At 39.4% G+C, this 26,113-nt stretch overlaps 1 protein-coding gene across 1 annotated transcript in view; it reads right to left on the reverse strand.

Annotated features, from left to right (window-relative positions):
* The window catches only part of LOC133632654 (disabled homolog 2-interacting protein-like), an 82,554-nt gene extending 56,790 nt beyond the window's left edge, over window positions 1-25,764 (reverse strand). The window contains exons 1-14 of the mRNA XM_062025210.1: window positions 25,641-25,764; window positions 25,030-25,200; window positions 22,237-22,318; window positions 21,156-21,260; window positions 20,998-21,089; window positions 17,511-17,659; window positions 17,349-17,444; window positions 17,083-17,272; window positions 16,954-17,021; window positions 11,708-11,854; window positions 11,561-11,621; window positions 8,559-8,644; window positions 8,405-8,488; window positions 1,459-1,685 (exon numbers count right to left, since the gene is read on the reverse strand). Coding sequence (XP_061881194.1) covers window positions 1,459-1,685; window positions 8,405-8,488; window positions 8,559-8,644; window positions 11,561-11,621; window positions 11,708-11,854; window positions 16,954-17,021; window positions 17,083-17,272; window positions 17,349-17,444; window positions 17,511-17,659; window positions 20,998-21,089; window positions 21,156-21,260; window positions 22,237-22,318; window positions 25,030-25,200 — 1,558 coding nt within the window. The 5' untranslated portion in view covers window positions 25,641-25,764. The remainder of the gene's footprint in view (window positions 1-1,458; window positions 1,686-8,404; window positions 8,489-8,558; window positions 8,645-11,560; window positions 11,622-11,707; window positions 11,855-16,953; window positions 17,022-17,082; window positions 17,273-17,348; window positions 17,445-17,510; window positions 17,660-20,997; window positions 21,090-21,155; window positions 21,261-22,236; window positions 22,319-25,029; window positions 25,201-25,640) is intronic.
* Between the last annotated feature and the right edge of the window lie 349 nt (window positions 25,765-26,113).

The following is a 26,113-nucleotide window of genomic DNA, read 5'->3' on the forward strand; positions in this document are numbered from 1 at the left end:
CCTTTTTTTTAGATATATGCATACTAGTTCTAGCTATTAGGCTGTTCTAGTTTTATTTTTATTATCTTTATATTTTTTTATACACTGTAGCACTTTCAGGTTGTTTGCTCAATGTAAAGTGCTTTTTACAAATAAAATATATTTTTATTATTATTACTCTCCAGTGAATTACAATTGGCTCACAAAACTGTCTGATCTATGATTGTCTTTATTTTCATGTAGTGGTAGCAGCAGCTGCCAGTTGTGGTGGCGTGGTAGCGACAGCAGTAGTTGCTTTGCTGGTCACACCAAATAATTTAGGCACCTTTAGCTGCTTTTCACCTTCAATCGTCGACTTGTGATCAGTCATTAATTTGTTTTAACGCCTCTGGACATCGACTTTCATGCCATTTAAGGCCTTCCTTTTCTGCAAAAGCCATTAAATGACTTTTAATGACCTGCTTAAACCCTGGATGAGGACACGTTGATTCTGTCGGTTGAAAACAAAGAATCATATTACAGGCATACCCCGGGCAGCAATATAGGGGCCTGTGTCAAAAACCAGCTGATACAGGGGGCGGGGAAGCAGGGGAGTGGCTAGCTCCAGATGTTCAGCAGCCAAGTTTATTTGCTCCTGCTCCTCTACTCTGGAAGGACAGAAGAAGCGGTTGGCGGTTCGCTTTACTACAACTACGACGGATCTGGTAAAAAGTCTGCGCTAGTTCCCTGCAACTTAAACGGCGGTGGGGGATAGCCGGAAGGCGACACCATTCCGTGAGAAATCCGGTGCGAGAGCAAGCGGGTGCAGGCAAGAAGGCGTGCTAAACGCTAAGCTAGTCGTTAAGATAGCTTGAAGCAACAAAAGAACTAAGTGCTAAGTTTGGGAAGTGTAGAAAAGTGCATTACAGCAAAAAGTAAGTAGTTATTAAAAGGAAAGTACAAGTGTATGATCGATACTAGAGTGGTTCGATCAATATTTTCATTTCCGCACAGTTTTTTGTTTACAAATTTAGGGAATGAATTCCCTGTACACAGGAGGACTTGGAGGCCAAAAACCAAATAATTATAATAAGTAGCTTTGCTTTTGTTTAGTTATTGTGTACTATAAACTTTGTTTGGCTCAAAATAATCGTATGAATGAAGGAAGTAGTTTAAATATTTGTCTATGTATGTTAAATATTGTTACACTGTCAATACGCATTTAGCATAAATACATAAAAGCACAGAACGCTGATCAGTTTCACTGCAAATGTGGCTCTAAAATTTAAAAATGCGATCATGTCGGCAGGTCTTTGTGTGCTGTGGATCTGAGTGGGAGGATTTCCCATGGACTTTGTTGTGGAAAGGTGACGCTGAGCAAAATTCTAAGGAATAAATAAAAGCCCCGCGTCTAATAAGGCGCTGACCCCTCCCACTGCATCAGGTACTGTACCGCCCCCTCGGCGGTGACGCGGCGAGCCAGCACCTGATACCTCTCACCGCTGATCAGCCGGCACGAGGCGCCGAAATATGACGAGATGGAGGAATGCAGGCGGGACGAGTCGGAGGGGTCTGACAGGAAGGGGGAGGGGTCGGCCGCGTATCCCGCGTCGTCCCCGGCGGCGGAAGCTTCTTCCTCGCCGAGATCCTCCCCTGCCTCATTGTGATTGGTCCACTGGTTATTGGCATAGCTGGGCAACTTCCTCTTCCTGCTGCCCACCTTTCGCCTGAGGACACAGGTTCAGAAGGTTCAAAGTTCATAACCACACAACTTTTTATACACGACCAACACCAAGAGCAAGGGTTAATAATAATTAAAGCTGCAAGCAGCGTTGGTCGGGTCCGCATTTTGGCAGGTGCTAGTCCTAATTAGATCGCAATTTCCGCCAGTCCTGATGTGTGTAAAAAGTTTGGTGAGTTTTGAAGTATTTTAAGGGGGTCAAATTACAGCGCAAAGAGGCAAAAATTAGTGTTTTTATGAAACTTTTGTTTTGAAGGGGTGATTGCCAACTTCCTGTTGATTTTTGCTGAAGGATGTCAGTGTATGAAATGTAGCTCTAAGTCAGACCTACACAGAGGTTTTTGTTGCATGTCTCTACGATATTCGTACTGGGAGTTAGAGGAAGTTGTGTCTGTGTTTTTTTCCTAGGTGCTGCGGTGGTTCTTTTCTTTGAAGGCTCGTAAAATCAAAACCGTAGCACTTATTAAAACGCTTCCGTCAACTTTTAATCAGAAGGGTTCAATCTCTCTCCTGTAGTGTTTTGAAGCCGAAACGACAAACGCGCTCAGAGGAGATAATGTTTGATGTTAGGTGACCGGTTTTAACAAAAAGTTAGTTTTGAAGGAGGGATTGCAAACGTCCTGTTTATTTTTGCTGAAGGATGTCAATCTATGAAATGTAGGTCTATGTGAGACCTACGTAGAGGCTTTTGTTTCATGTCTCTAAGACGTTCCTACCGGAAGTTACAAGCAGTTTTGTCGGAGTTTTCCTCTGAGGAGCAGTTTTGTCTCTGTTTTATTCAAAAATTGCGCTAGAGCGCAATTTTTAGTTTTGGGGTTCGTTTTTTTTTTTAGATCGCAATTTGCACCAGTCCCGATGTGTGTAAAAAGTTAGGTGAGTTTTGAAGTATTTTAAGGGGTCAAATTACGGCTCAAAGAGGCAAAAATTAGTGTTTTTAGTCATTTTTTGTGTTGAAGGGGAAATTGCCAACTTCCTGTAGGTTTTTGCCCGAGGATGTGAAATTATGAATTGTAGGTCTAAGTGAGACCTACATACAGGTTTTTTGTTTCATGTCTCTATGACCTTCCTCGTGGGAGTTACAGGCAGTTTGTTTTTGGTATTTTCCTAGGGGGCGCTAGAGCGCAATTTAGATTTTTGGGGTTTGGTTTTTTTTTACTAAAGTGTGCTGTCCCAGTTTTTCTATGTGTGTATAAAATTTGGTGAGTTTTGAAGCATGTTAAGGGGGGCAAAGTAGTGCGCAAAGCTGCGGAATAATAATCAACCTTACAATTTCAATAGGTTCCTTTGTACCTGTACAAAGGACTTCCCTCCACTGCCCACGTAAGGGGGGGGGTTTCCCGAGTGTGATCCACGCGTAAATCCGATAATTTGTCACGCACACTCACAGATATGTCCTTTGGTTTAATTTAGTGCCTTGCTTGAGGACACGTCAACATCACGTGACAAAGACAAACCCACCCGAAACCAGAAGCAAGCATGTGATTTGAACTTAATGAAAAAGACTGAAAATAAGCCGGGGGTCCGGGGGCCCGCAGGGGACAAGTCATGCTGTTTATGTTTCAAAATGATGCAATGATTCAATGTCAAACTATAAAGAGAAGAAATAATGAACAAAATGTCAGCTACTGTCTTGTTGCAAAACACCAAGGAAAGTTAAATGTAGCATTTAGACAGGCTATGAGATAAGGAATTGGTTCGATAACAGGATTCGATAATGGCATCGACATCGATAATTTCTTATAGGGTGTAACGGTACGTGTACCGGTATTTGTATTGAACCGTTTCGGTCCACACGGACACATTAAGTAGCGCACCGCACGTTGTGTAAACAATGCACACCGAGGCACAACACACGGCATGCTAGCAGCGACCGGGCTACTACAACATGCAAAAGCCAGAGCTGGAAGACCCTCCTACCTCGTTAAGATCTCCCGTTTGGGAACATTTCGGCTTCGAGGTGCGATACAACAATGGATAACATCGCTTCAACGAAGAGAAAGACGAACAAACACAGCTCCCACCGCATTCAAGCAGCCTCTCCTCGGCGAGTCAGGCAGGGCTAAAGAAATAATTAATGTTTTTATAGCAGCAGATTTAAGACCATATTGCATTAAAAACTAGATTTTGACACTTCTATGGTGGAAGAACAATATATCCTCTTACTGCCAAGTTAGCTAGGCACTACCTCGCCATACCTGCTAGCTCCGTGCACAGTGAAAGGGAATTTTCCACAGTTGGAGACATTTTAACTGCAAGCAGGTCTGCTCTTTCTGCACACAATGTGGATAAACTGATTTTTCTGGCAAAAAACATGAAAATTGAGTGAAAGTCACCAGGGTTAAAGGCTGGGGGGGAAAAAGAAAAGTTAATCTGAGGCTGAGTTGACTTGAAACTGTTTAATGTTGCTCTTTTTATACGTAGGAGAAAAGTGTTGTCATTTTATTTAATCTGAGCAACAACTTGAAGCACTTTAATGTTGCACTTTATATGTAGAAAGGTTTTGTTAACAAACCAATTCTGAGCCTTATCTTATTTAGTTTTTATTTGATATATGTTGACTGCATGAACTCTGGCAATCGACCCTGTGTGTATATGTACGTTATTTGTTATGTTAAAAGGATAAAGCCATTGTTTACAAATTTTGGTAAATAAATAACCAGAAAATGTATATTTAGTTTTTTTCTTACTGTACCGAAAATGAACCGAACCGTGACCTCTAAACCAAGGTACGCACCGAACCGAAATTTTTGTGTACCGTTACACCCTTAATTAATATATATAATATACATACATATATATATATATATATATATATATATATATATATATATATATATATACATATATATATATATATATACACTACCGTTCAAAAGTTTGGGGTCACATTGAAACGTCCTTATTTTTGAAGGAAAAGCACTGTACTTTTCCATGAAGATAACTTTAAACTAGTCTTAACTTGAAAGAAATACACTCTATACATTGCTAATGTGGTAAATGACTATTCTAGCTGCAAATGTCTGCTTTTTGGTGCAATATCTACATAGGTGTGTAGAGGCCCATTTCCAGCAACTATCACTCCAGTGTTCTAATGGTACAATGTGTTTGCTCATTGGCTCAGAAGGCTTATTGATGATTAGAAAACCCTTGTGCAATCATGTTCACACATCTGAAAACCGTTTAGCTCGTTACGGAAGCTACAAAACTGACCTTCCTTTGAGCAGATTGAGTTTCTGGAACATCACATTTGTGGGGTCAATTAAACACTCAAAATGGCCAGAAAAAGAGAACTTTCATCTGAAACTCCACAGTCTATTCTTGTTCTTAGAAATGAAGGCTATTCCACTAAATTGTTTGGGTGACCCCAAACTTTTGAACGGTAGTGTATGTCGGCCAAATTTCTTTGACTTTTTAAACTTGGGCTTACGTGGTAAACAAGTCAAATGAATGTTTTATCCAGACGCATACATTTGTCCAAATGTGGCCAAGTAGACACACTGTGGGTTTCCTGGACGTGGTCTACATCGCTAAAAGAAACATCTAAGGAAGAGAATCCCTCTGCCATCTTCCACTAGTTTTTGTAATATATAAATGGCCCGCTTGAATATTCCCTCTTCTCTTCTACGACTCTCTCCTCGTCATTTGGGAAGTCTGTTGTGATTTCCCTTCCTGGTTCCATAACCCCGCCCTATCTTGCTTCTGATTGGCCTTTTCCTTAATGTTTTGCCCTAATCTTAACCAATCGTGACGCATCGTAGAAAACCAACCAACCAATCATGGATGTTCTTTAACAAATTTTTTTTTTACAGAGATAAAAAAGACGGATTCCCGACTATAGACGTAAAAATCCCATGCCTGCAGAAGAAGTAGGGATGATGTTTGATAAGAAATTATCGAGTTCGAGCCTATTATCGAATCCTCTTATCGAACCGATTCCTTATCGATTCTCTTATCGAGTCCAGATAGGTTGTTGTATATGGAAAAAAAACACAATATTTGGTTTAACAAAAGCTCACTTTTATTTTATAGGAAAAAAATAAAATAAAATAAATACCGTATATTACCAAATAGACGCCCTTGTGCAAATAGACGCCCTTGTCCTAATAGTCGCCCGGGGTCTGAGCCCATTTTGTGAATTAACAGCCTCTTCCTAATAAACGCCTATGTCCAAATAGCCGCCCATGGGCTGTTATTTGCATAATTTAGATTAAAATCATATTGATTTAATTTTCATTAAACCCAATTTATAAGCTAAAAGGAAAAGCAAAGGTGCAATAATTCTGGTCATTACGGTAACAGCAGACGTCACGTGGGGATTCTGGGTAATCAACATATTGCAATGGGTCACCGCATATAGCGTAACACACAACAAACCCACGAGGAAAAGTTTCAACATGGCAAGCAACAGTAGCAGTGAGTGGAATGAACAGGATACCGCTACACCACAACTGATGGACGGGAATACTTTAAGGGGGAAGAAGAGAACGTTTGACTTGACTTAAAGTTCAAGCTAGCGATTGTGAAGTATGCGGAGCAGAATTCTGGTTTGGCAGCGGCCAGGCAGTTTAACGTTGACCCAAAACATGTACGAGAATGGAAACAAAAAAAGGGAGAACTACTATCTCTGTCGGCAATCGATGGAAAACGCCGCCCCCCCCCCCCCCCCCCGGATGGAGGTAGGAAGAAAGTGAGCGACGAGCTTGATGCTAATTTGTGTCAGTGGATACATCACGTGCGTGGACTGAACCACCGTGTGTCCCGCAAAATGATCAGCATTAAGGCAAAGGAGTTGTATGTCACCGCGAGTGACACCGGGGTGGTGTTTGGTGCAACAAGTGGCTGGCTTAATCGTGTGTGTGTGTGTGTGTGTGTGTGTGTGTGTGTGTGTGTGTGTGTGTGTGTGTCCGTGTTGCAAACAGTAGCCATAGCTGAATGTTGCTTTGTGGTATCCTACAAGGTGTGTGGGCTGATGGGAGTGAGGACCAGCTCATTTACTGCTTCAAGAAGGGACAGCCATGTCACGCAGGCAGAGAGATGCTGTTGAGGGCTAGACAGCAGGCTGCTGCTGTGGTTCAGGAAGAGGAGGAGAGTGATGAGGAACAGCAGTTCCTCAATGAACTTGTAATTGAAAAGGAGGATGATGATGAGGGGGGTGAGGGAGAGGAGGAGGAGAAGGAGGATGATGAGTGGGGTTCAGTTGCATTTGGGGTTGCGTTTGCTGCAGTATTATTGTTTTGATGGTTTTATAGAGTACTTGGTACCATAATTGTATTTTTCTTGTATGCTTATTTATTTAAAACTTGGAGTACTGTAGCCTTTATTTTATTTAAGTGACAATATTATTGTTCTGTTTTGATGGTGTGTTTTTTAATACTTGAGTACTTGGTACCATCATTTTATTTTTCCCAGTAGGCTGCTTTATTTAAAAAGTGTATTTATTTTTAGTATTGGTATTCTATTTGACAATTGTTGCAGTACTGCCATGTTGAGGCCTTGTTGATCTCTTGTCTTTTGATAGTCTTGTTTTTTTGTTTGTATGTTTACAATAGCTTTTACATTTAAAATTGTTTGTACGAAAAAAAAAAATACTGGACAGTAACCATTGTAACCAAATAATGGCCTGGTGCAGGCTGGTGCAAAAATAAATAAAAGCCTTGTGCAAATAACCGCCCATGTCCTAATAGCCGCCCGGGGTCTGACCCCATTTTGTAAAATAAACGCCCGGGCTACTATTTGGTAATATACGGTAACTAAATATTGATTGTTACCCCCCTAAAAAGATCAAATAAATAAATATTGACTGTTGTTACCCAAAGTATATTAAGTGGGATTTTTCAGAAAAACAAATATATACAGTAACACAAAAACAAGCTGTCTCTGTGATCACTATAGGTGTATAAATAATAATATAGTGTTAAATAAAATCAGTCCCTTGGGCACAAACTGAAAATAATACAGCTCTCCAAAAAGTGCACTTCTGCTGCTATTGGAACATACTAAGTACACACACAGGCAGACAGCTAACAAACAATCCAAGAGGTCTAATAGAGTTCCAAAGCAGATTAATCCATTTAGGCTCTTTATTGTTGTTGATCTTGCTTTGTCTTTTCCTATCTTTACTTTTGTCTTGCACTGGACTGTTGTTTTCATTTTTTTAAACTGAAATACACACAATGACAAATGTATAAGCTATGTGATTCAATTAACATACTCAAATGTAATACACAATATGTAAATATTAGCTTCACACAAATATACAGTATTATCATTAAACAAATACTTCTGGGTGTTGAAACTATTTCGATGGTGGAAATACACGACTGGCAGCCATTTTAAGTCCTCAAATCATCCATTGAAACAGTGAACAAAAATCGCTTTTCAATAAACATCTTAGTTTTAAATTTAACCACTTTCCACCTTAATATTGAGTTACATAAACAAGTTAAACAGTTTACTTACAGACTTATCTTTTCCAAGGCTTGTAAGAGCTAACACAACTTGTCTACTTCTCAATTGTCTCATGAACTGAACTGACTTGCCAACCCGGAAGTGGCCAGACTAATGACGCATAGTATTTTCATATCGCCACATCTCGATAACGGGTACCGGTTCTCAAAAAGGGGTTCGAGTCCGAGGACTCGGTTATTTTCTCATCGAACAACCGGGAAAACCGGTTTCGAGCATCATCCCTAAGAAGAAGTGTACCTGGCTGGCTGGTAGGAGCTACTGGTGATGACAGAACCTGACGTGGAAACATCTGTGGAGTCCTGGTCAACACTCGACGGCCCACTGAAAGGGGACGTACATAGTCATGACTTATGCGTGTGTGTGTGTGTGTGTGTGTGTGCACGCTGGTCACCTCCTGAGCTTGTGTAGTTCGTCCAGGGTGAAGTCAAAGATGTTGGCCATGTGGTGATTACACATCCAACTGCATGTCAGCTCATTCTACACACACACACAAATACACACTTTGGGTAAACATGTCAAAAATGCAAAATAAGGTCTTTTATTCAATAGCGGTGTCCTGATACAACTTTTAACTCGCAGGTAACCGCCGGTACGAGTCAGTGGGAATCAATCATACATACTTCTGTCATTTTGTAGTGTGGAATGTCAAAAAAAAAAAAGGTTTGATCAAGTGAAATTAGTCATACAGGAGGTATGAAAACACAAACCTATTTATTATTATCTGTCTGGAATGGATTTATGCTGTCCTTAAGTTGAAGGGGAGTGGTCAGATGTTTGGGGGGGCGACACCATGGCGCAGTAAGTTGAATGATGCGGACACGTTTGTTAAGGGATACTTTCTTAATACGCTCCAGCCTTTGAACGATGCGGACACGTTTGTTACGGGATGTGCCTCGGAAACTTTGTATGTGTAAATAAGGATAGGATAGGTTTTTACTTGCCCCATATGCAACTATAATATTTGATACTTGTTTATATTGTGCTGTTTTAGACTGCAATGTTGTTCAATGAAGGACACTTCTTAAGTATGTCTAGCTTTTGTGCTTATCTGCTGTGTAGCTGCCAGCTCCTGGTAGCCTACCATGTTTACCTTTTGTAAATGACGACTAAAATTAGGGCTGGGTACCGAATCCAGTATTTTTGCCCCTGCCGCCACGATTCACGTACAATCCAACGGTGCCATGTCACGGTACTTGGGTCGACGTCGAGCCTTGTTACCGACTCAGCGGGTGTTCCGCACTTACACGCTTGGCGATCACTCCAGCAGCACTGAGAGCGCACTCAGTCAAACTACCTCTAGGTAATGTTGCTTTTTTTCAATCCCAACAAAGAAGTTGACTTAAAAAAACACTCCAACCTGAGTAAAGTAACACGCCACTTTTCCAAAAATGCGCTAGCTTGACGCTAATATACTTTGGCTTTGCTAATGGCATGCTACTGATAGGCATTAGCGATTTTACATGGCGATTTCAACACCTCTAAATTTGTTAATGAAAACCACAACGAAGACGCACGTTACAATCAAAGAGCTGGTGGGTATGAAGTGCAATTCTTACAGTGTTAACACTTCTAATGGTGCAACAATATACTAGACAGCAAAGACTGAACTGACTAGCCAACACAACATAAAGCAGTGTTTTTCAACCTTTTTTGAGCCGAGGCACATTTTTTTGCGTTGAAAAAATCCGCAGGCACACCACCAGCAGAAATCATTAAAAAACGAAACTCAGTTGACAGTAAAAAGTTGTTGTCGCAATTGTTGGATATGACTTTAAAGCATAACCAAGCATGCATCACTATAGCTCTTGTCTCAAAGTAGGTGTACTGTCACCACCTGTCACATCACACCCTGACTTATTTGGATTTTTTTTGCTGTTTTCCTGTGTGTAGTGTTTTACTTCTTGTCTTGCACTCCCATTTTGGGGGCTTTTTCTCTTTTTTTGGTATTTTCCTGTAGCAGTTTCATGTCTTCCTTTGAGCGATATTCCCCGCATCTACTTTATATATCAGTTGTTTTAATCCTTCTTTGTGGGGACATTGCTGATTGTCATGTCATGTTCGGATGTACATTGTGGACGCCGTCTTTGCTCCACAGTAAGTCTTTGCTGTCGTCCAGCATTCTGTTTTTGTTGACTTTGTAGCCAGTTCAGTTTTAGTTTGGTTCTGCATAGCCTTCCCTAAGCTTCAATGCCTTTTCTTAGGGGCACTCACCTTTTGTTTATTTTTGGTTTAAGCATTAGACACCTTTTTTACCTGCACGCTGCCTCCCGCTGTTTCCGGCATCTACAAAGCAATTAGCTACCTGCTGCCACCTACTGATATGGCAGAGTATTACACTGTTACTCTGCCGAGCTCTAGACAGCACCGACACTCAACAGCAACACATCATTTGCAGACTATAATTACTGGTTTGCAAAAAATATTTTTAACCCAAATAGGTGAAATTAGATCATCTCCCACGGCACACCAGACTGTATCTCACGGCACACTAGTGTGCCGCGGTACAGTGGTTGAAAAACACTGCCATAAACTACACACTGCTACTGTAAATGTGAAAAAACAACAACTGGAAAACAGTTTTCAAAATCAGCTGTGTTGAAATAAAAAGAAAATGTTTCACTCTTGAAAACAATTAATGTATGAACCTACACAAACGTACTGAAAATTGGTACCGTTGAGTACCAGTATCGATTCCAAGGTACCGGGAATTGGTACCGTATTGGTTCAAATGTGAACGTTACCCATCTGTAACTAAAATAGAGGGAAAAAAACAACCTTGTGGCTTATTGGAGGAAAATGTAGTCAAGCTTTACAGAAGTAAACACGCTGCAAACACTTGTATCAGACATGATATCACACATTTTACATGCAGGCCCATGTAAAGGGGGACTTGTTGGAAGCATATCCATATTTAAGTGTTACTTCTTTCTAAACTCCTAGTCATATAAAGAATAGCTAGTATTCTTCCTTCTTTTGAGTCTCATAGTAAGGTGTTGGCCTTCTAGATTGGAATGTGTCAGAGTAGAGATAACTCGGAGTAGTCTAAACAAAGAGAGTGGAGGCGAGGGACAGACGGAAGATCACGGGACTTCCGGGGGGTTTGAGCTAGACCAATCTGGACCGGGCTAGGGAACGCTTGGGTGCTGGGTTGGTCTCAGGTTTGTCCTCTAAGCTTTGAGAATAAACTACAAAATACCAACTATTGCCTGGAGATTGAATATAAACATCAGCGTATTGCCATAAAAAGAATCTGGGAGAGACTAGCAATTTGAATTCCCCATTGGAGGAATGCTGGTCAACGCAACAGATACCATACTTGTTTTTTTGCTGTTATTATCGGATCAGGACACTCCTTATATTTTAATCAACCATTGGGGAACATGATGTTCTTACATTGGGGATGGCGTCTTCCAATAACCACTTGGACTTCCTCTTCCTCCTCTCGGATGAAGCACTGTACACACACACACACACACGTACATGTCAACAAAGCAAGGGACTATTTGTGCAGAACTAGAACGAGCAGAGATGTACTTGTACCTGGTCCTAACAACACCCTTCTTACAGCCCCGCCCCACTTCATAGTGAGCACGCTCGGGGAATAGTTTGGAAGGAGGTGTGGGGGGAACGCGCGTCCTCAGACGAAAGATGCACTTCCTCTTTTTGATCTCCTTCCCGCACAGAAACCTGAGCACATGCAAACACACTATGAGTACGATACTATTAAAGTACTGTGATACTAATGAATTAAGAAAAGGTACTACACTGCCTTTTTTTAAAATTCTAGAGATGTCCGATAATATCGGCCGATAAATGCTTTGAAATGTAATAACGGAAATTATCGGTATCGGTTTCAAAAAGTAAAATTAATGACTTTTTAAAACGCCGCTGCACGGAGCGGTACATATCCGGTAAAACACGGACGTAGAGAGCAGTACAGAGCAGTTGCGTCTCCCACACACAACACAGGAGGTGACGACTGCAGCATGAGAGGTTTACTAGGCGACGCTTGATGACCTCGTCAAACCGCCGCGAGCGCAGCATAACATCAAGAAGAGTGTGTTGTTGCCGGTGCTGTAGCCGTGGCTAACAAGTCAGCTCGCCCGGTGACTGACTAACGACACCATGTCTATGGTTTGGGATTATTTCAAAGTGTGTCTGACGGATAAAAAAAAACGGCAATTTGCAATGACTGCAAAAAGTTGGTTATGCAAGGAGGAACCAAGACGTCTTCCTTTAATACGAGCAATTTGTTAGTAAAAGTGTTTACAGTACAGTTGGACAGTACAGGGAACGGCGTGGCGCGGTTGGGAGAGGGTTCCTGGTTTGATCCCCACCTTCTACCAACCTCGTCACGTCTGTTGTGTCCTTGGGCGAGACACTTCACCCTTGCTCCTGATGGGTCGTGGTTAGGGCCTTGCATGGCAGCTCCCGCCATCGGTGTGTGAATGTGTGTGTGAATGGGTGAATGTGGAAATAGTGTCAAAGCGTTTTGAGTACCTTGAAGGTAGAAAAGCGCTATACAAGTACCGTATTTCCTTGAATAGCCGCAGGGGCGCTAATTAATTTAAAACCTCCTGTCACTCCGGCGTTTACCGGAAGCCTGCGGGATGGCCGTGCATGCGCTAATTATTTTAAAACCTCTTCTCACTCCGGCGTTTACCAAAAGGAACGCGGTAAATTTAGGCGTGCGCTTTGAGTGTGATGTAAGCATACCATCATGAAAAGCACATTTAATAAAAAAAACGTTATTATGGTCTTACCTGTACTTATAAATGGAGTCCATTTGCAGCTCCTTCTGACCAAAAGCATCGATAACTTGTTTATAGAAGTCTTCCTTATTTTCTTTCTTCAGTTTTAAAAGTCTCTCTGTCTCGATGGAGATATTCCTTTAATTATTACCTCCTGCTTCCATTGAAAGTCCAGTTTAGAAAACGGTTTTATTTTAGATACCGGTATGTAATCCTCCATGTTAAAAGTTCAGGCGAGAGGAAAAAAAAGAGACGATCTGTTGCTGCGTGTTGTCACTTCTTCTGCAGTACCGGAAGTCGCAAGAAGGATCACTAGCGCCCTCTACCACCAGGAGGCGGGAGTCATTTAATGACTCATACCGTATTTGACACACGCAGCTACGGTATATTAATAAAACATAGCTGCTTACTGTTCTTTTTAGCATACCGTACCGGTATTCAATAGCTTGGACCTTAAATCCTACTGAATAGCTCTTTATCTTTTTTCCTTTGTGCGATTGCAAACTACTGAAATCAGCTTCCTCCATTTTGAAAATGAGGACAGGTAAATCGTCACTCGTGACGTAACGAGTTTGACCCGGCGGAAGTTCTAGACCAGGGGTCACCAACCTTTTTGAAACCAAGGGCTACTTCTTGGGTACTGATTAATGCGAAGGGCTACCAGTTAGATACACACTTAAATAAATTGCCAGAAGTAGCCAATTTGCTCAATTTACCTTTAACTCTGTTATTATTAATAATTAATGATATTTATCTTTGTGGAAACACTGATCATCTTAATGATTTCTCCCAATAAATATATATAGAAACAGATAAATATCAATATGCAACACTTTATTTTTATATTTTCTCTAAGTGCACATTTTTCAAATTGAACATTTTCAAATGATCACTTCTAAGACAATCTTGTGAAATCACAATATCCCATTTTAACTAGCTAGCCACTAACATTTCTTAACAAATCATGAATTACTTTGTACCATGTTTGTACAAATAATAACTCATGTAAAATACAAAAGTAAACTCTCAAATTTTTAAATCATGTCACACTTTGAACTGGACACCAAATCTGTTATCTGTTTCTTTTCAGTTAGTGGGAAGCCTGGCATTGCATGTTGTTAACTAGTGTGTTGTACTCTGGTGTGTAACTTGACACTGCAACTCTGAGTGAGTCTTGCAGATGTGCATCAGTGAGGCGTGTTCTGTGTTTGTTCTTGATGAAGTTCATGTCAGAAAAGGCTGATTCACAAAGATAAGATTTTTCCTCATTGTTTGCGGAACCTTCTTAATCTTTTGGACATATTTTCACAGTAATCTGGCCTTAAGCTTAATTATGATAAATGTAAAATGTTAAGGATCGGAAATCTAAAGGGAACGTCCTTTCGAATGGAATGCAAAGTGCCTGTTTTGTGGACAGATGGACCAGTTAACATACTTGGTGTTGTTGTCCCAGAAAATCTGGAAGATCTAGGCTCAGTAAATTGTGATAATCGACTAAGAAAGCTGGACAAAATTATGCAATTATGGAAAGGGAAATCCCTAACCTTGTATGGTAAAATGTCTATTGCCAACTCGTTAATTATTCCTCAATTTATTTATTTGTTTTTGTCATTACCAGCTCCATCACAAAACTTTTTTAAGATTTATGAGCGGAGGGTCTTCGATTTCGTCTGGAACGGCAAACCAGAAAAGATTAAAATAAAGGTTTTGTACAAAGAGTATGAATATGGGGGCCTGAAACTTCTCAACCTTGAAGCTATGTGTCTGTCTTTAAAAGCATCAATTGTTCCAAAGATGTATTTAAACATTGAGTGGTACACAAATGTCCTGTTGGACAAAAAACATGTACTGTATCAAAAGAAATTGTATCCTTTTTTACAAGTGATCCCCTCCCAGAGAGTCTGCTGGGAAACATGGCGGGGTTCATAAAGGAAACAATCCACTCATAGTGGTGTTTTCAATTTGATGTGCCAGAAAAAAGAGACGATATTTTGCAGCAGTTAATATGGATGAACTCTAATATTGTAATAGATGGAAAGCCTTTCTTTTGGAAAAATATGTTTGAAAGAGGAATAATTTTTGTCAATGATATTATCAATGAGAATGGTAAAATGCTGAAGTATGATGAATTTAGAGCTATGTATGGTGATGCTTGCTCAAGCTTTTCAATTTATCAACTAACTGGAGTAATTGGGAAAAGATGGAAACAAATAATTAATTATGGAACTACTAAATTATTAGTTTGTAAACCTCTGATAAGAAATTCTAGTTGGCAAAAAGGAACTAAAATAAATAGAAAAATATATAATTTTTATTTAATAAAGAAATCTTTGAAGGCTGCCTCATACAACACAAATGGAAAATGGGAGGAATTTTTTGACTGCCCGTTGCCATGGGATGCCATATTCAAACTAATCTATAAAACCACTATCGATGTGCAAAATCGTTATTTTCAAATTAAAATTATTTATAACTTCTTACCCACAGGGAAAATGTTAAAATTATGGAATATGACAGAGTCAGATGATTGCCGATTTTGTTGTCAAGAGCCTGAATCCACCCTGCATTTGTTTTGGTATTGTCATATTGTGTCTTTGTTTTGGGTGGAAGTTGAAAAATTGTGTTTAAGGATTGGTTTGTTTATGAAGCTTAATGTGGTTTCTGTTATTTTAGGAGAGTTCATTGACAATCATGATTTAGTCCATTTAATTATAGTACTCGGTAAAATGTTTATTTTTAAGGCCAAAAACAGATATTCACTTAGTATTACTTTCTTTAAAACATTTATTCAGTATTTTCTAATTTTAGAAAGTTACATGGTTGAAAACGATAATGATGCCAAAAAACATTTTAAAAAAGATGAGAAGTCCTCAAAGGCTTATTTTGAAAGTATAATTATGTTTATAGATTATATGATATCTGTTGTTGTGTTCCCTAATTTGAGTGACCTGGACATAATCTGGACTGTACATAAATGCTTATTTTGAAAATGTAATTTTGTTTATAAATTATATGCAATCTGTTGTGTTCCCTAATTTTTTTCTGTGTACATGAATGAAGGTGTGTGTTGCTGAGTCCGACTTGGACATTATCTGGACTGGGCCTGGTTTAAAAAACCCTTTAAACAAATCTAATTTCATTGACAACCTGGTCTGTTGAAGATAAGGCCCTTTTTTTAAAAATAAAATAAAATAAGATAAATAAATAAAAAACATTTCCTTGGAAAAAAAAGAAAGTAAAACAATATAAAAATAATTACATAAAAAATAGTAATTAATGAAAATGTTAGTGGACCAGCAGCCTATACAATCATGTGTGCTTCAGGGACTGTGTCCCTTGCAGATGTGTTGTCTATGTTGTGGGAACCAGAATATTGGTAGCAGAAAGAAATAACCCCTTTTGTGTGAGTGGGTGTGGATGAGTGTGCATGGGGGAGGTTGTTTGGGTTGATGCACTGATTGAACGTGTATCTTGTGTTTTTTCTATGTACATTTAATTTTTTTTTTTTTTTTTTTTTTTAATTTTTTTTTTTGTGTGTTTTTTTAGAACAGGCCCGCGGGCGACTCATCTGGTCCTTACGGGCGACCTGGTGCCCGCGGGCACCGCGTTGGTGACCCCTGTTCTAGACATATGCTAAATATATTGCGAAACGAGTTTGACCCGGCCAAAATTATAGACATGCGATAATAAAATTAATATTTTGCAAAACGAATTTGATCCGGCGTTAATAATGAACAGGTCGATAAGGCCATGCATGCGTTAATTATTTTGAGAAACGAGTTTGACCCGGCAGTAATTCTAGACGTGCGAATACTATATTCCCTGCGCCAATTCAAGGAAATGCGGTATAACCCATTTACCAATTAGTTGTCATTCACTTCAATTTCAGCGAATCTCACTCAAAAATGAATATCTTTATATGTATACTTTCACCGGAAAATATATCCAGATATATATCGAATATGGAGTTTACGTAAAAATATATCAAGATATACTTTTTGGTCCATATCGCCCAGCCCCAGTACACACACTTACTTGCTCTTGTATTTGTTGAGGGCGTCCAGCAGGTGCTGCCCTCTGTCTGCCGGAGGAGTGTTGGACAACTAAACCACAGACCATGTGTTACAACTTGGACAGCTGGTTACTTTTGCTTTCATTTGGTACCTTCCCCAGCTGCAAGTGGTCCCAGTTAGAGGAGACGAAAGCCAGGATCTCGTCCAGCTCAAAGTATTTTTTCTTGTTGCTCAGCGACAGGTTGTACAGGACCAGGTGGACCACGTCCACCCAGCGGAGGGACAGACGCCGGACGTACTCGGCTCCCTTGTTGCAGACGGAGCACAGGAAGAAGAAGAACCTGAAGAGAGAAGGGGCGTGTCCTCGTTGAGAGATGGAGGGAAGGGCAGCGGTCACCGAGGGAGCGGCGACGTCACCTGTCCCCGAACATCATGCCGTCCTGGAGGCACTGCGTGCACGCTTCATGGAACCACTGCTGGCACTGGAAACACTGCAGCATCTTCAGGTACCACCTGGACACACACACACTCAGATCAGCTCCTGGCCGACAAACCTCTTCATCTTTCTCTAAGTCTTACTCTCCCGGTCCTGCACAGTAGCAGTAACACTGCTGCTGATTGGTCCGATGCTGAGAGTCCCACTCCAGAGCATCCAGGTCGTACGACAGAACCTGCTTCATTGCTAACAGAGCTTTGGCTATTGGCCCTTTTTTCAGAGCGCCCCCTTTCTGTGGAGAGGGAGAACACACACAACTTCTTGCTAGAACAAACAACATGCTGATGTAGACGTATGTGCGTGTTCTTGTATTTCTACCCTTCTTGAGACATCAAGAAGGAAAAGTAGCTTCCATATGAGGAGATGTGAACAAGTGAAGACATAAATCATGGTCCAAATAACATTGCATCTAATAGAGAGCCAAATACTAGAGTCCGTGAACATTGCTCCAAAGTCAGGAATTTGTGTTGATTTCACGTGCATACAAAAGTAAACATTGACAGGTGCAAAGGCAGCAATATATGATAAAACAAGATGGCAGCTAAAGAAGGACTTCCCTATTCATCCCTGCCAGGTAAACAGCTGATTTTACCACACCCGGTGCTGACGTAAGACAAGCCATATGTGACCATAGGATGAACAAATACACTACGCTACTAAGACTATAGTGGCCATTAACAGTTAGCTTCTACAGCTGGGTTGCCCAAAGTGCGGCACAGGGGCCATCTGTGGTCCCTGACTCCTTTGTCATCTGTGGTCCCTGACTCCTTTGTCATCTGTGGCCCCTGACTCCTTTGTCATCTGTGGTCCCTGACTCCTTTGTCATCTGTGGTCCCTGACTCCTTTGTCATCTGTGGTCCCTGACTCCTTTGTCATCTGTGGTCCCTGACTGACTCCTTTGTCATCTGTGGTCCCTGACTCCTTTGTCATCTGTGGTCCCTGACTCCTTTGTCATCTGTGGTCCCTGACTCCTTTGTCATCTGTGGTCCCTGACTCCTTTGTCATCTGTGGTCCCTGACTGATTCCTTTGTCATCTGTGGTCCCTGACTGACTCCTTTGTCATCTGTGGTCCCTGACTCCTTTGTCATCTGTGGTCCCTGACTCCTTTGTCATCTGTGGTCCCTGACTGACTCCTTTGTCATCTGTGGTCCCTGACTGACTCCTTTGTCATCTGTGGTCCCTGACTCCTTTGTCATCTGTGGTCCCTGACTCCTTTGTCATCTGTGGTCCCTGACTCCTTTGTCATCTGTGGTCCCTGACTCCTTTGTCATCTGTGGTCCCTGACTGACTCCTTTGTCATCTGTGGTCCCTGACTGACTCCTTTGTCATCTGTGGTCCCTGACTGACTCCTTTGTCATCTGTGGTCCCTGACTCCTTTGTCATCTGTGGTCCCTGACTCCTTTGTCATCTGTGGTCCCTGACTCCTTTATCATCTGTGGTCCCTGACTCCTTTATCATCTGTGGTCCCTGACTCCTTTGTCATCTGTGGTCCCTGACTCCTTTGTCATCTGTGGTCCCTGACTCCTTTGTCATCTGTGGTCCCTGACTGACTCCTTTGTCATCTGTGGTCCCTGACTCCTTTGTCATCTGTGGTCCCTGACTCCTTTGTCATCTGTGGTCCCTGACTCCTTTGTCATCTGTGGTCCGACTCCTTTGTCATCTGTGGTCCCTGACTCCTTTGTCATCTGTGGTCCCTGACTGACTCCTTTGTCATCTGTGGTCCCTGACTCCTTTGTCATCTGTGGTCCCTGACTCCTTTGTCATCTGTGGTCCCTGACTCCTTTGTCATCTGTGGTCCCTGACTCCTTTGTCATCTGTGGTCCGACTCCTTTGTCATCTGTGGTCCCTGACTCCTTTGTCATCTGTGGTCCCTGACTCCTTTGTCATCTGTGGTCCCTGACTCCTTTGTCATCTGTGGTCCCTGACTCCTTTGTCATCTGTGGTCCCTGACTCCTTTGTCATCTGTGGTCCCTGACTCCTTTGTCATCGGCCTTAAGCACATTACCAAAAACAAAAAATAGAGATCTCATTTGCACCCCTGGTGGTGAAATCTATCAAAATGAGGGTGGTCCTAAAAAGGAGGGATTTTTTTAAATTGACTGTGTGTCGCTTTTAAAAGTGCTCCCCCTCTGATCAACATATGAAATAACAAGTGTGTGTAAAAATTTGAAGTGCTCCTTCCCTGGCCAACATATGTAATAACAAGTGTGTGGAACAAATTGAGATGCGCCGCCTTTGGCCAAAATGAATTAAAAAATATATATATATGTATGTATATAAAGACATACTGTAATAACTTCAAGTAAATAATGAAGATCAAAAACCAATTACAAACAAAAACAAAATTAATTAAAGCGGTCTTTCTCACAATGTGTCGACTTTTTTCTTATAAAATTGGGGAAAATGTCTCATATTTTTTCTGTTTCTGTAATATTGCAATATTTTCTCGTAAAATTATTACTTTATGTAAAATGATTACTTTTTAATGCAAAATGGTGACATTTGTCGTTAAAAAATCTGACTTTTATCACAATATTGCCAATTTTTTTGTTCTTGTAAAACAGTGACATTTGAGTAAAACTACGACTTTTGTTATAATTCTGCCAAGTAAAATTCCATCCATCCATCCATTTTCAACCGCTTGTCCCTTTTGGGGTCGCTGGAGCCTATCTCAGCTGCAATCGGGCGGAAGGCGGGGTACACCCTGGACAAGTTGCCACCTCATCGCAGGGCCAACACAGATAGACAGACAACATTCACACTCACATTCACACACTAGGGACCATTTAGTGTTGCCAATCAACCTATCCCCAGGTGCATGTCTTTGGAGGTGGGAGGGGCCTATCCCCAGGTGCATGTCTTTGGAGGTGGGAGGGGCCTATCCCCAGGTGCATGTCTTTGGAGGTGGGAGGAAGCCGGAGTACCCGGAGGGAACCCACGCAGTCACAGGGAGAATGTGCAAACTCCACACAGAAAGATCCTGAGCCCTGAATTGAACTCAGGACTACTCAGGACCTTCGTATTGTGAGGTAGATGCACTAACCCCTCTCCCACCGTGCTGCCCCGAGTAAAATTCCGATTATTATTATTATAATATTGCCAACATTTTAAAGTTTTCTTATGAAATTGTGACTTATCAAGTAAAATGACGACTCTTTTCATAAAATTGTCAAAATGTTAAGCTTTTCTGGTAAAACTGCGACTGTTATTGACTAGAATTCCAACTTTTGTCATAATATTGCACAAATGTTCAGTTTTTCTTGTAAAATTTTGACTTGCGTTGAGGAAAATTACGACTTTTATTATAATACTGGCGAAATTCTAAGTTTTTCTTGTGAAATTGTGACCTTTTTCTTGTGAAATTCCAACTACTTTTTCACAACAAGCTTTTGTATATTTGCATAGTATGTATATATTATTAATGTTAAAAAAAAAATTTAAAAAAAATTTGTAAATACATTTTTTAATATATCTAGAAAAGGTGGTCCTAAAGAAGCGGGCGTTTTCTGGAGGTCTCGAGAAGGTAAAAAATACAAGAGTGTGTATGTGTGTGTGTGTGTGTGTGTGTACCCTAACAGCCAGGGCGAAGACACAGCGTCTACAAAACCAGGGACTGTCACTGCTGCCCTCTACAGGAGGAACATGGCACTGCTGGTGGAAGCCTGACCACACAAACACACGTGGTCCTCAAAGCTGCGTGTGAACGGACTATTTCCCCGCCGACTTACCTATGCCACACTTTCCACAAATGAGAATTTGGTTTGTTTGACTGTCGGAGTTGGGATCCGCCTCCCGACACAAGGAGCAACGCGGCTCCTCTCCTGGCACGCCGGCTGCAAGGGGATTGGGTAAAGCGTCAAAGCGGTGCGCACAGGTCAAAGAGGTCTGGGGCCGTACTTATCAAGCTTCTCAGAATTACTCCTAAGAAGTCTGCTAAGAGTTGACTTAAGAGTAAATAAATTATTCACTGAAAGCTGCACTTAAAAGTTAGTTATCAAGCATCTTACTCACACTTTCAGCGAAGTGTAGGACTGAATCTTAAGTGTCACACTCAGAGCTGAATTACGACATTACTATGTGCCGTAAATGGAATTTTAGGTGACGTCATTTCTGTGTCCATAGAAATGACCAATCACGGAAGGGAATCCGTTGTCTAAGAATAAAGAAATATCTTGGAAATATTTAAGTGGACAATGAGAGTGTATATTTTGACAATAAACTACAAAATAATACAAAACAAACTAGTCCCCGCCGGCACTCACGCTACCGCTCCCTCTCTTCTGTCGCCCACACACTCACTGACGTCACTCACCTCACGGTATGTGTGTATACGCTACTGTCATAACATTTTCTTTCCAATTCATTAATTAGGCAACTAATTTGAAACTGGTGTGGGTGGCTCTATATATACTAGCCCACTGCAGCCACATGCAGAAATCAATATGGAATCGAAAAGTATTAAATCTGTGACAAAAATAATACCCGCTCTGTCTAAACGATACCGTTTGATCAGCTGCTCGTCATCAAACAAATCCAGAATATCGTTCCGCTCCCTGAATGTTCGCGCACGTCTCTCTCGCCTCAGTGCCATCCCCTGCTGGCAACTCCTAACCACTTAAGACACTTCTGAAGGTCTCTTAAATATCGTGGAGAGTAGGAGTGATTCTTAGACTTAAGAACGTTGATAAAAAGCTTTTATTCTTAAGTTTGAGAGTAGGACTAAATTTCGCAAATTCTCAGGACTTAAGTGTAAAATGGCACTCTAAGAAGCTTGATAAGTACGGCCCCTGGTCCTGTCCCGCCCCTCACCATGCTGAATGTCCTTCCACAGGACCCAAAACTTGGAGTTGTCCTCAAATGCGACGAAGCAGCTCTGCCTGGGCGGGCTGACCTGTTCACCAATCAGGAGACAGACATTTGATGTGTGGCCCGCGTGGAAACAAGAGTTGTTATAAGTCAATCACTTCACAGGGAAACTATTATCAAATGACCCCACAAGAGTCAAATGAGACTAAATTTAATTAATAAATATTTCAATAATTACTTAAATGTGCCACTTGTTGTCATTTGAATTGAATACATTGTCCTATTAATTTATTTCATGTAAAAATGTATTTATTTAAAATTGAATTCATTATTTGATTCAATATTTGATGATTAATTATTGCATGAACTTAACATGACGCAGAGCATTAGGCATTTCTCATTTCTAATACAAAGTAGCGTGGAGTTGAAGATGTAATCTGTCAGTAGCCTCGCTATGGAAGCGCTAAAAACAACAAAGATGGCGGGGAGAAGATGCATTCCAAGTGGAGGCACCTAAATAAGACCGCCCACAAAACGGCGTTTCCTCGAGAGACACGTTAGAAAGCGGCTTGGAGATGGTCTGTAAAACATCCCCTATGCTATATTGTGACCAAAGAACCAGCATTACATGTTATGTAGACCACAAGGAAGTATCTTAAATGTACAAAAAAACATAATGTGACTGGTTTAAATCATAACATAATTAAGTTTTGAAAATGTTTTATTAATGAATACATTTTATCATGAAATATAGAAATCCATAAACAAAACAAAGAAAGAAACCAATTTAATGCCACATTTAGGTAATTATCTAGATATTCATTTATATAAAAATCCATATATAATTGATTAAATTGTTAAATAATTATTTCAATCATTAGATAATGAATTTAATTAAAGAAATAAATCAATAGTAAAATGATTCAACTAATACAATGAAATATATTTAAACATTTAATAACACATTTTTGCATTTAATTCTAATTATATTTAATGACTGACATTTCATTTTCAAAATATTTATTTTTTAATTTCGTCCCATTTGACCTTTTAAATCATGAAATAAATTAAACTGTAAAATAATTAATTTAATTATATATTGTTTTATCAATCATTAAATAAAATACATTTAAAGACACATTTGTGTATTTAATTCCAATTAAAATGAATGAATGAAACATTTATGTAATTATCTAAAGATGTATTTATTTTTTTCAACTGTGTCCCAATTGACCCTTGAAATCATGATATAATCAATTAAATCATAAAATAATTAATTACATAATTAGTTCATTGATTTAATAATGAAATAAATAATTAAACAATTAAATTAAATCTATTTAATACTACATTTTATAACAGTTATGTATTTGATTCCAATTATAATGAACAAATTACACATTTATGCAGTTATCTAAATATTTAATTATTCAATTGTGTAATAATTGACTGCTTAAATCATGATATAATATATTAAATCTTGAAATAATTAATTTAATCATTAAATAATTGATTTAATTATGAAATAATACAATCAATAATTAAATACTTATATGATTGAAATTAAATAAATGCAATTTATTGAATAAAACATTTTTGTATTTGATTCCTATTCTAATTAGTAAATGACACATTCATGTAATTATTTAAATTTTTATGAAAAATTAAATGAATACAATTAAATAAATGTAATGACACATTACCACATTTCTGTATTTGATTCCAAATATAAATAATGAATGACACCATCTAATTTTTCTAAAGATGTATTTATTATTGAATGACACATTTATATAATTATGTAATCATTTATTTATTCAAAGTTGTCACAATTGATACATTAAATCATTGTATAATCAATTAAATCGTGAAATAATTAAGCGTGTGTAAACATTTTAAGTGCTCCCCCTCTGGCCAACATATGAAATAAGAAGTGTGTGTAAGAAATTGAAATGCGCCCCCTTTGGCCACAATTAATTAAAAAAATAAATAAATATGTAGATAGAGACATACTGTAATAACTTGAAGTAAATAATGAAGATTCAAATCCAATTACAAACAAAAAAAATACAAATGAACTAAAAGCAGTCTTTTTCTCACAATGTGACGACTTTTTTCCTTATAAAATTGGGAACAATTTCTCATATTCTTTCCGTTTCTGTAATTTTGCAATATTTTCTCGTAAAATTATCCGTTTTTAATGTAAAATTATTACTTTTTAATGCAAAATGGTGACATTTGTCATAACATTCTGACTTGTATCACAATATTGCCATTTTTTGGTTGTTCTTGTAAAATAGTGACAAATTCTGAGTAAAATTAGGACTTTTGTCATAATTTTGCAGAGTAAAATTCAGATTATTATGATAATATTGCCAAAATGTTAAAGTTTTCTTATAAAATTGTGACTTTTGTCGAGTAAAATGTTGACTCGTTTCATAAAATTGCCAGAATTATAAGCTTTTCTTGTAAAATTGTGACTGTTATTGAGTAAAATTCCAACTTTGATCATAATATTGCAGAAATGTTCAGTTTTTCTTGTATAATTTGGACTTGCGTTGAGTAAAATGATGACTTTTATTACAATATTGCCAAAATTCTTACTCTAAATTGTGACCTTTGTCTTGAGAAATTGCAACTCATTTTTCACAAAAAGCTTTTTTATATTTGTATAGTTTGTATATATTATTCATGTTATAAATACAAATCTTTATATATCTAAGGGTGGTCCTAAACAGGGAGGCATTTTTCGGAGGTCTCAAGAAGGTATGGAATACAATAATGTGTGTGTGTTACCCTGAGTATCTTGCCCAGGTAGTAGAGTCCATCTGACCAATGACAGAGCACAAACTGTCCCACACTCAGGCTGGCATCCTCCTCCAAGCCCCGCCCCCACGGCTCCACGTCACTCAGCAGTGGCGTGTGAGGTTCGAGAACGTCGGAGCTTTCAAACACGTCCTCAAACATCTCATGGAGGGAGACAAGCATCACAGCATTATAAATGTGTATTAACTGGAACTACAAAACATATATTGAAGATGGATACGAAACGCAGTAAAATCAAGACTGGTGACTTTTGTAAGTGTTTGATCGAAACAGTTTGAACGAGTAACAATAAAAAAATAACAAGGCTTCTGATTCAGTCTGGAAACTGACATATCTGCGCATGCGCAGTACCACATCTCTTTCTTGTTCAGCTAGTTTGTAAGTTAGCTAGCTATATAGTAAGTGTTTAACTAACTAACTAACTTAGTTAATCAAGTAATAAGGCAGGGATTAAAGTAAGCGTCGGCTGCGAGGCAAAGCTTCTCTCCGTCGGCGAGCATTAGCGGGAGTGTGCGACGATGTGTTTTATTTAATGGCAACAAGCAAACGTCTCCGTTTAAAAAAAAAGCCATTAAAGTTACCTTCACTGCGGGAAATGTCGCCTTCTTGCTTGTCCTCACAGGCACTTTTCAGGCAGTGTTAGCCGGGTCTCCTCGGCTCTGTTTGGCGGTCCCCTTCAAACTTTCACCATCGCCATTTTTTCGCCTTTCCCGCCAATCACACCACTGGAGTTTTTCCCCTCATTTGCATATGACGTCACCACTGACGTCATCACTACGCGACCTCCTCTTTTAGAGTTCTGTTTATTAAATTATATAGAAAGAGATCAAATTTGGTATTTCTTTTATAAAGGACTGTAACATAGAAATGTTTGTCAACATTATCATGCTCTAAGCAAAAAAAATTCGACATAAATGTCGATTTATGAAAGTAAGGCCTTCATTTTATAATTGGCTTTATGGTTTACAATTATCAATAAAAAATTGGAGAATAATTAAGAGTAAGTGAAGTGAAGTGAATTACATTTATATAGCGCTTTTTCTCAAGTGACTCA

Source organism: Entelurus aequoreus, linkage group LG17 (genome assembly GCF_033978785.1).
Source record: "Entelurus aequoreus isolate RoL-2023_Sb linkage group LG17, RoL_Eaeq_v1.1, whole genome shotgun sequence".
In the NCBI taxonomy this organism is placed as follows: domain Eukaryota; kingdom Metazoa; phylum Chordata; class Actinopteri; order Syngnathiformes; family Syngnathidae; genus Entelurus; species Entelurus aequoreus.